General features: G+C 39.1%; 1 protein-coding gene across 2 annotated transcripts in view; it reads right to left on the reverse strand.

Moving 5' to 3' along the window:
* Positions 1-11,176, reverse strand: part of gpr158a (G protein-coupled receptor 158a) — a 102,178-nt gene extending 91,002 nt beyond the window's left edge. Inside the window, exon 1 of one of the 2 annotated variants that reach the window (XM_026944884.3) lies at positions 9,954-11,176. In XM_026944884.3, coding sequence (XP_026800685.3) covers positions 9,954-10,759 — 806 coding nt within the window. In that variant the 5' untranslated portion in view covers positions 10,760-11,176. The remainder of the gene's footprint in view (positions 1-9,953) is intronic. The other variant, XM_026944885.3, reaches the window with a different exon arrangement.
* Between the last annotated feature and the right edge of the window lie 478 nt (positions 11,177-11,654).

Genomic DNA, 11,654 nt, shown 5'->3' on the forward strand with positions numbered 1-11,654 from the left:
GGTGCATTAGCTCTGTCAGTTTAATGCATTTCCATTACGTCTGCCTCTCTCTCTCTCTCTCTCTCTCTCTCTCTCTCTCTCTCCACCCGCTAAACTCCACGCTGTGATCATGCTAAGGCCGAGCGTCTCGGCGTCCCAGCTGAGTTAAAGCGGACCTGAGATTATTTCTTTATCAGAATAACTGAATACGAGTTCATTTCTGCTGTCCTGAGATTGAACAGAGGAATGACAGCACACGGTTTCAGCATCACATCGTTTCTTCTTCTCATGTTGCTCAGAGAGAGTTGCATTTTAAAACACACTTTGAATCTTCAGATTTAAATTCGGTCCAGACGGAGAGATGTAGTCATACTAAATCTGGCTAATATGGAGGCGGATGGATTTCTCCCAGGAGACTGAATTTCTCCAGCGAGGTCAGACAGGACTGCATCTGTGTGCTCATGAGAGATATTTTTTCTTTAAAATGTCTTCTTCAGAACCAGAGCCTTCCACTTTTGCCATCTGAACACTCCGGATCAGGTGCAGATAAATAAATCTAATATCTATATTGCGATATATATTTATATATAATATAAAACAAACGAGAAAGGGTTCTCACGTGGACATAATATACCGCGTTCTCAATCTCCAGCGATTTGGAGTTGAAAATTTCATTAAAAAACAAAAACAAATTTTGCAGCATATGCCATCTTTTCTATTCTTGTGCTTTCTCTACACCGCCTTTTCACTTTTCCTTCAGCACTGTATAGTATGTTTGCATCCACAAACACAGATAACTGCTAAACAGAACTTACAGCCGGTTTATACTTGATACATTACTTTGTGTGCGCATGCAGAAGCAGTGGCAGCACGAGCGGCACTGTTCACACACTCGCTTGCATATCTTATGTGCATCTGGAGGACTAAAAGCGATGTCCACTAGATCGCACATCAAAGCCAATCCATCCCTGTTCGTCAGGTTTCCAAGTCGAACCTTAATGTTTAGCGCTTTTATGTGCAGTGATGTTAAATACAATGACAAGCTCTATTTCTCTTTTAAACTTTACGCTGTCGTCATGACTGTTGCCATGAACTGGATGGTTAGTATGGTTAGTACTACATTCATTTCTGAGGATGTGCACAAGCTATGCTCCAAGCAACAGTAGGAAACATACAGCAGCCTTCTTGTATACACGTAGTTAAAATCAAGCATAAATGAGCCTTTAGTGGACTGAATTAATCTCATGTAGTGTCTTTGAGTGTAAGTGTCCTGCTTTCATACAGAATTTAGCTCCAGTTTAAATCATACACCCCTGACAGTAACACTAAGAGGTCCCTGTAGACACGACTAGCCGGATCAGATCAGGGGTTGGAACAAAGTGCTGAGTGAGGGCCGATCTCCAGTTCTCTAACACCACTGAAAATAATCAGTAAGAAATGAACGTTTTTTACTCTCATACCTAGATACTCTACAGCTCTCCCAAAAGATCTGACCCAGCTTTTTTCATTGTTTTTCTCACTATCCCACTATGGCCAATTCAGCTAAATATAAGAACAAAATAGGCCATGCTAGAAATTTCTGAAATAAATGAAGTAGTTGTGCGAGTAGGAATACGGCCCAGCTGCCTCATAAATGAACTTTTATTACCTTTATACATTTATATTAATACCATTCCCAAGACAGGGCCATTTCACTCTTAAACAGAAAAGACTTACAGAGCTACACTGAGGTGGTCAATATGACACTGTTACGTACTTATTGGGATAAATCATGCAAGAATAGGTTTGCCGAGAGTGTTGTGAGTATCATCAGCACTTCTACAACATCAGACAACTTTGAATTTAAATCTTATCTCTTTTTTTGGTGCCACTTTTATTTACTGAACCATTTACAAGCAAGTAATTCATAGCTTACTAATTAAAGGTTGTTTCCAACCTTTCTTTGGTTTTCAACAAATATTTGAAGGTCGGCTTGTCAAGGTGGTCAAGTATTAATAAATTAAAAATTAAATCATAACTGAATGCAGAATCTTTTTTATAAAGGTTTATTATTAGGCATTAATTAAAGTTTTTAACTTAATACCTCAACATTATTACACTATACACAATGTATTTAAATTGTGTACATTAATTATTAATGACTTGATCATTAATGAATAATTAATAATTAATCTTTAATTAGTAACGTTAATAGTTTAGTTAATTTAATTAGATTGCATATTACTTACTCGTAAATATTTTATAACCAAATCTTAAATTAAAGGATAATCATTTTGCTAGCATAAAAATATGTATTATTTAGTTATTAAGGTGTTTTTATTGTTAAATTACATTAAAATACTTAAAGATTGGTAAATTTTTAAACAGAATAATTTCGCCCTTGTCGTCGTTATTATTATTATTGTAATATTTATTGTTAATAATAATAATAATAATAATAACAATAAAGGTAAAATTTTAAATGGACCATGATGTTTCGCTTTATTATTATTATTATTATTATTATTATTATTATTATTATTATCCTGACGTTTGTTTTGCTGGATAGATCCTGTTCCAGAGGCAGACAGAAAGAGAGAAAGAGAGATATTTTCCTCCTACATTTACCATCCCGTTATGTCTTTCTGATTGCTTTGCCTGTACAGGTGTTATGGTTCCATCTCTCCGCAGTGTTATCGCACTGGATGATCTACGGCATCGATCGTCTGAGAAAACGCTGCATAATAGGAGTTGTCAAGATAGCAAAACGACTGTAATGGAAGCAATTAACTTTTCAACCGACCGTTCGTCGCCGCTGGCTGTTTCAGGAGTGAAATATCATTGCAGGTTATCTGCCAGGATAAGCTGCTTGGAACGTTGGAATGTTCAGACTCGCAAAAATTAATGTGAAGGTGTCAAGCGCTGCGTTAGAAGGCCATAATGAAGATGGCCCCCGGTCGCTGTTGTACATCTTTCATTATTTATTCATTGGCGTATTGACCGGCGTTATCTGGGAGGGAGGCTCGGAGCTCGGAGCTCGGACCCCGGGGCTGGACGCAGCAGATTAAGGACATCTTTGCTAATAAGGAAGTCTTCAACACAACCAGGCTGTGACGTTATGACCACAGAGCTCGGATTAACTCATTACCAAAGGAAGTATAGTGGAATTTAAAGAAGAGCCAGCTAAATATAGACCTAAACACTGAGGTTCTGCGTTACAGCATGAGGAGGCCAAATCAAACAGACCTGAAATAAATCTACTAGTATGACTAGCAAAAACAAAACGGTGGCCCAATAATGAATGAAGTGAATCCCAGTCACCAAGACTCAGGGTGATCATGATTAATAGAAGGTTGATTAACATTTTATCGAATACATTTTATCACATAACAACTTCCAGAGTCAACTGCACCAGGTGAGAAAGAGTCTGATCATGACTCAGGGTCTGAAGTTGATCCTAAACTATACATTGAGCGCAATTGAGTTAAAACTTAAAGTACATAGTGCTTAACTGCCAACAGTGGTGGACAAAGTACTGAGAATTTATACTTAAGTGAAAATATACAGTAGATAATATGTTGAAATCATACTCAGTTTACAGTGGAAGAATCCAAGCCAAAAATGTACTTAAGTGAAAGTAAAAAAAATGTTGCTACTCTTTAAACTACTCAGGTATTAAAAAGTAAATGTTTTTAACTGATGAGTCATGTTTTCATGTAAAAAGTAACTTTTATTATTTATATAAACCTCTTAGAAGATTTTTGTTCTATAACAACTACACTGCTTTGCCTGAAAACATCATACAATCTCTGTAAGTTTATAATTTTACCATTAGCTAGAATCTGGCTTGCTGCCTAGCTGATTATGTTAGCTACTGGAACTGACGCTAGTCTAACCTTGCATTAGCATAGAACACAGGCTAACTTAGTAAAATATAACCAGTTAATGTTAGCAAAATTAGGAGTTCATGCCTTCTAGGGATTTATTTTATACGAGACTTTGTTTACTCAAGCATAATGAAATGTTTTACTGAGGTAGGGCCAGGGGCGCGCATCCTCAGATTCAACACTGCAGTGTGCTGGATTATCACTATTCAAACACAAACAGATAGCTATAGCACTAACTATGTTGTGTAGCATGAGAAGGTCACAGCTGGTGTTGATTTTGTATGATTCGTTCATTGACATGTTGACATTGTATGATTCGTATGATCATTTTTTTCTACACTGATGAACCTGATTGGATGCTAAACTGAGAATAAAACATTTGTGATTTGTACCAAGTACTTTGAAAGTCTAAATAAAAATGTAAGGAGTAAAAAGTAAGTTTTGTTTCTTGGAAATGGAATGAAGTAAGAGTATTCCTTTTCCATTAAAAACTATGATGCTCAATGCAACTGTTCATCTTTTAGTATTTTGTAAACTCGTACGTAGTGGCCATTTACATTCAAACTAGGCTACGATAGAGCTTTTGATAGACAGTCTTCTATTAGTCTAATTTAAATAAAGTAATTGTCTTCATTTTAAATTCTATACAAGAGGGCATAATTGTACCAAACGTCTCCATACATTGGGGAAATTAACACTTTTTAGCAAAATGTAACTTTATTTAGTACTTTATGTCCAGCGCAACCTACGACAGCTTCCCAATCTAGCCATGAGAATGATTTCAATATGTTCTTCTTTTGTCTTAAAGGCTATCTGAAAAAATATATATATAATATAAACTAAGCATGAAAAATTTTGGAAGACATTTTGCTAAAAAGTGTTAATTTCCCCTACAGATTTGGCCTTTACTAATGAGCGTTTTTTTCACGTGGATTCACGCGGCACCCTGCAGGCACGCTTCTTAGAATTTAAATTCATTTGTTGTGCTTCACACAATATCCACTAGGTGGAGCAAGGAACAACGTACTGTAGCTCAACACACAGCAGGCTCGACGACGTTTAATGTGCTCTGCTGCTTGCTGCAAAACGTTACTTTTTCAGTTAACTAAAGCTACAAGATAGTCCAAAGTTTACAGAAGCCTTTAACTGCAAAAGTGCTATGTCGTTATTTTCTGTAAGGAGATGTTTATTTAACATTTATGGAAGGAGTCTCCAGTGTCAACACTTAAAGCTGTAACTTTAAGTTTTTCCGAGATCTTCAGAAAGAGCAGTTCTTCAGAGATCTTCCAAATCTTCAGACAGAGGAGTTTAAGCTTTCCAGCTTCTCGGTAACATGACAAGCTGTGATTTTTTTTTGTCTCATTAACATCAAGAAGGAGAAAAACAGTGAGGCTGGTGAGGGAACGACTGATTTTAGGGCGTTCAACAACATTAAACGTAACTATAAACACATAAAAAAGTCGGTTAATCTTTTAGAAATAAAAATATTGCAAAGATGGCAAGTTGCTGTAGTATAAGCGGAATAAAACACTTCAGGACATGTTGTTATAGGAGTATAATCAACTTAAGGGGTGATAACAGTAACTCCGGTCCATCACACCACCATTTCATTGATTATTTTCCTATCATAGCATGTCCTGAAGTGTTTTATTCTTCAATTATGACAATTACAATGTAAACAGAAATAAGAGAAAATGATTATTTTTGTAAGAAAACATCTTAAAATCAATATGTGAAATAATAATAATGTAAAAAAAAAAGAAAGACCCAGATTAATACACAAACACGAGCTTTATGTCTGTATCCGGAGTCCAGTGCTAGTTTTTAAGGACGTGTAATGCAGATAGACTGTAACCTGCGCCACAGTCGCCTGTACCTGTGGGATTAATTAGTGTGTGTGGAGGAAGCAGTCGTATTGTTCCATTGTTAGCCGGTGTGTTACGGTTACTCCCCGTGGAGAACACACAGCGTAGAGGAAGAACATTTGGCACAACATTACCACACTTTCTGTCTTATAACCATCAGTCCACGTTCCCGGAAACACACACCAGAGTCTTCAAATCATCACATTAGAGACCGAATTTTAACATCCTCTCCTTCTCTGATAACTGTGTAGCACTTTATTTTCTGCTGCACTATATAATCTCGTCTGATGTTACTTATATTTCCATTTCATCATTTCACAAACTTTTAGATTCGTGTTTTATTTTAGTTTTTATTAGTTAGTTACTAAGTTTTCATTATTATTATTAAAATTGAGTCACAAGTGCTAATTCTATGTCAGTAGCTGCTGAACCAGTTATCACAGATTGAATTACTATCATGATGTCATGATTTAAGCAGAGAGGTCCTGCTTGCTAACTGGAATTCTGGGATTGGATTTGCTTGGAGGAAAAAAATGATACATAAAACCTTCCCTGCAAATTAGAAGACAGCTGTCCATACCGTCTTTCCTGACTTAAAACACAGACATTTTTAGTGTACATGATAACAGTATTGTGTATGTTAAATATATAAGGAACGTTGTTGTGCTGTGCAGTTACAGGACAATAATCATAGGTGTGACGGAGCGGAGTTACTGATACCACTCAGAACTTGATTATTGTGATAGCAATCCGTTTAAATTCTCATCTTTCTTGCTTCTTCTTCATGTGTGAGCATGATTTGAACTCGAATAACATTCCGTAGTCCAGTAACTTTCTTTAGTTAAAGTTTAATAACAAAATTAACTGGAAAAATGTTACACGGTCAAAAAACTGTCTCGCTCCTATATTGCATCAAAAAAACTAACGGTCCTTGCCGGAAATGACATCATTGTCAATATGAAATATAATACACATGTTAAATTGTTTACTTTTATAATTACTTTACAATTGCTTAACACACACAATTATTTATTCCACATCTATATAAGAAACAAATAACATATGGCTCTTACAATTATTTTCCTCTAACTGCACATCTTGAAGTGTTTTATTCCTCTTAAAACACAGCAATTTTCTAACAATTAAAGTTTTTTATTTATTAAAAAGTAGCAAGTCATACTTTTTATCCATTTATAGTTACTGTTAGACTGTTTTAGGTAGTTAATAATCCTAAAAATAAAATAAATTATTGGCTAATGTTGTATTGCGTGTGTCTTGTTTTGGGTCTGGCTTGGGGAGAGACACCGGTCATGCTGTGGCCGACTGATATGGGTCGGAACAGTCATGATACCACAGCGCTGCTGAATGCTGGATTCTGATTGGTCAGAAGGTGTTGATTAATTTCCTGTAACAGCAGCTCTGACAGAAGTGCAGCTGCAAATCACAGGCTTATATTAATATTAACATTTCTATAGTTATGGATTAAAAACAGTTTGTTGATATAATTGTTGATATGTTGCAGTTTTCTGTAAGGAGATGTTTATTTAATACTTAGGGAAAGGAGTCTCCAGTGTCAGCGCTTTGTAACAGTCAGAGGTAAAGCTGGACCTTTAAGTTTTCTTTGTTACATTTTGTGTTTGTGGTTTCTTTCTAACATGACGAGGGGTGTTTTTTTTTTAGAATAAATAGAGGCTGGTGAGGGAACAAGTGTCTATAGCTGCTGTAACATAAGTGCGAACAGGAACTAGCTGCTTTCACAGACGTTCCACAATATTACACGTAACTATAAACTGATAAACTGTATGGTGTGCCATTCTTTATTTCATAAAACAATGAAATGTTGGTAAATTGCTGTGGTATAAGAGGAAGAAAACACCTGCAGAAAATTCAACAATTGAATTGAATAAAAAATAAAAATAAAAATTGAATTGAATTGCAGAGACCCCCAAATCCTCTTAAATAAAGACTAGCATTGAGTTAAGAGATTCTCAGGCTAAAGAATGGTTCATCTGTAAATACTACTAATACTTTTTTAGTGGTATTAGTAGTATTTACTTTTTTATGTTCTTTGAGTTAGCATATCTCAGAAAATTATTAAAACTGGTATTTAAAAGGACATTTGTGGTGTGGTCAAAAGTATAGCTTATCCTGTTAGCAATATATTATTATTATTATTATTATTATTATTATTATCATTATTATTATTATTATTATTGATGCAATTTTTCATGTTTTGAGTAGAACAACTATTTCTATTTTCAGGAAAATGGTAACATTTTAAATAGATGCTAAGTGCAAATGCTGTTGATGTTGTTTTGTCTGCTCCCGTTAGGGGTCGCCACATCCGGATCATTGGCCCGGAAGTTTGATTTGGCACAGGTTTTACGCCGGATGCCCTTCCTGACGCAACCCTCCCATGTTATCCTGGCTTAGGACCGGCACTGAGAGTGCATTCCCAGTGGCTGGGTTGGTTCCCTGCCCGGAAATCGAACCCGGGCCACGGCGGGATCCTTATCCGCTAGACCACCAGGGAACAGATGCTACGTGCAAATCATTTAGGAAATTTAAATCTGTTTTGATTCAAACAGAGGCATTTCCTGTGAATATTTAAAATCTAAAACACCAGCAGTAAACAAAACAGTGAAAATGTGTTCAAAGTGACACTCAGTTTGGAATCATATTACTGATAATTGTGCTACAGAACCATCTCTTTAATTCCACGCAAAACTTTCTGTTGTCTGTGTCATACACATAACTGTTTTATTATAAACCTAGCAGTTTGTGTAGTGACCCCAGAGCCAGAATTCCCTGAAAACATCTTCCTGGCTTTCCATGAACCAGATGAGCATTTGACATGATCTCCACAAGACAATGCTGTGCACAATGAGGTCATGTGTTCAGGAATTAATTAGCCGATGCCGGTGGGTTCCTCACGCGGCTTCAACTGCACATCTGCAGCTATTTTTAGAAACATCCTCCACCCGATAAACAGCAGAAAGATGGATGAGCAGATAGGTGTAACAACATACACAGTTAAAAAGACATCACAGCATTTCAACCTACGCGTTCACGTCTCACTGGAATTCATCTCACAAGGAATATAATCCAGGTTTTATTTTGCTTTTGTGTACTCTCTCAGTTCCTGGAAGCCTGCTGAGATCTCGGCTCCATTTTTATTACAACTCTCAATACGGCACACTCGTAAATACGTCACGTGAGCGGCCACCTGGAGCACAAGGTTTAACAGGAACATATTCGGCTTTAGCAGAAAACATAAAGATCTGCAGAATCGAATTCCTTCAACCTCAAGTAGAGTCACATTGCTTTGCTAATTATCAAACAGACTAAACCGGGGATCCCTAATTTCTGTCCTGGAGGAAAAGAGTCCAGCATCGTTTGGTCATTTCTCTTCTGGCAGGAAAAGGGAAAGAGAAAAAATCACCCTGAATGACTTGCACATTAATCTTCATAATTATCTAATGATCTTCAATAGCATCGAAAACTTTGTTTTGTGATGAAATTCTGAGTTCAAACATCTTTTTACCCACAATGCTTTTCAACTACCTGATGATAGTGGTGCAGTGGGATTTAGCCCTGGTTCCATCACTTAAATACTTAAAGGCAGTGATGCAGCAGCGCTTTAATCCTTTAGTCTGTCCAGGTTTCTCACCTCCACATCTGCACACTCTGCTCCAACAAAACTTCCAAAGCTTCAACTTTCACGCTAATATCAGCATCAACACCATCGCACTCATCATCTCGTAGATCGCTAACTAGCCGAGCCGCGTCTCTGTGTTGTATAACTGCAGTGCATCCTGGGACTTTGAGTCCAGCGACTCCACTACTTCTACACTTGAGAGAAGAGTCTGCTGTTGTTTTGTGTTTAGGAGCTAACAGAGAAACCTGACTGTTGTGGATATTTTTTTCTGCTATTAAAGAACTGTGCTAGCAATAACAACGCCCCCCTGTGACGTCAGAGCAACACACAACCCCTAACTTCTCTCAGGAATGACAGAAATACAGCACTAGCCAACAGTTTAGCAGCAGAATCACTAAACACATCACAGATATGTGAATATAAGCATATTTAATGTGTTTCAGTGTGGACTTTTCCTTCACAAGGTGTCAAGAAGGCAGTGAGGACTCATCAGTTACCTGGCTCAGGTGTGTTAGGAGATTTGTGAGCATGCGCAGTGGTTCAGGAATGAATTCAAACGCACAATGACATCACGTGACTCCTCACCTGAACTCAGGCGTCAGGTTCGGCTTCAGCCCGTGAAAGCCTGTGGACAAGCTCAGGAGCCACCGAGGGACAAAACTCCCGGCCTCGCACTCCAGGAACGGAGCCGACCACTTCACGTGCGTGCTTTCATCCACGTGACCCTCCTCCCCGTGTCGCGTCTTGCGCCTGTGCGCGTGGTACCACTCGGTGTCGGCGGTCTCGTTTCGGAAGAAGTCGCGCGCCGACGCGGACAGGTCCTGCAGCACGACGTCTCCGCCGCGGCGCGTGGCCTGGAGGAAGACGCGCGGCGGGTGAGCCGCGGAGCCGGTGGCAGCGGAGGCGGACGCGGACGCGGACGTGGCATCGAACACGACGGCGGCGCGGTAGATCCTGGCGTCGCCGTCCACGACGCTACGCACGAGCGCGCGGCACCACTCCAGGTCGCGCACGAGGTTCCGTTCCCGCTCCCGCTCCCTCAGCAGCGCCCGCAGGAAGCTGGCGGCGTGCGTGAGAGCGTGCAGCGCGGGGCGGGCGGCGGGGTGCGGGTGCGCGCGCGTCCCGGCCCGCAGCACGCTCAGCTCGTACCTCCCGGTGCAGTTGGCGCGCTCGAGCGCGGACGGGTCGCCCGTGTGCAGAAACGCAGCCACGACCCTCGGCAGCTGCTGATGCTGGAGCTGCTGCTGCTGCTGCTGATGTTGATGATGATGATGATACTGATGCTGATGATGAAGCTGATGATGCTCGTCCGTTCTCGGTGCCAGAGCTGAGCAGTGCGCGCCCACAACGAAGCCCACCTGCAGCAGCAGCGACAGTCTGATCACCGCCATATCCTTCAACCTGCGCGAGCTTCAGCGTCTGAGCCTCACCGATCTCACAGCATCCTCTTCCTCCTGCACCTGTAGAGGCTGCAGTCCCACCTGACTCCTGCTTCCTGTTCTGCTGGTTTGTTGTTGTTGTTTTTCCTTAACACACCGTTACATTTGTCTCGCTGCTGTGTGATGTGTGATGTTACAACAGTATCCTGTCGCTTCGTCGCTTTGTGTAGATCAGATTTCCTCCGATTCTGATAAACAGATCCAATCCATGCGGACGTCGAAACGGATTTCTGTCTTCTGCTCGGTACAAAATATAGAAATAATTCAATTTTTTTGGCTCGGTATCCTCGCAAACACACTCCGCCCTCCTCCGAGCAGCGCTTCAGTTAAAGCACTGAAAACGGCAGCACACACCGTTGGCTGTGTAAGCCCCGCCCCCGGAGTGATCTGATTGGCTAGTGCAGCCGCTCCCTCCTTGATTTCTGTGTGGATAATTCACCTGTCAATTACCTCAGCTCGGCACGCGCCAAGGCGCTGTCCAGCAGAGGAGCGTGCTGAACTCTAAGTGTTAAAGAAAGAAAAAAAAAAAAAAAAATATATATATATATATATATATATATATATATATATATATATTATAATATACATTACATACTTATACATTACATTAGTTATTATAATATACACACATAAAAAAACATAATAATAATAAAATTAATAAATAAATGAGCAGTAAGTGAAAAATAAAGGAATAAAATTTTTTTAAAAAACAGGATAGATAGACAGACAGGCAGATAAAAACTTAGAATAAATAAATAAACAAATAAATTGCACAATGCAATGAAGGAAAATAAAATAACTTTAAAAAATACGAATGTGTATATATATATATATATATATATATATA

This window comes from Pangasianodon hypophthalmus, chromosome 1, assembly GCF_027358585.1.
Source record: "Pangasianodon hypophthalmus isolate fPanHyp1 chromosome 1, fPanHyp1.pri, whole genome shotgun sequence".
Lineage (NCBI taxonomy): Eukaryota > Metazoa > Chordata > Actinopteri > Siluriformes > Pangasiidae > Pangasianodon > Pangasianodon hypophthalmus.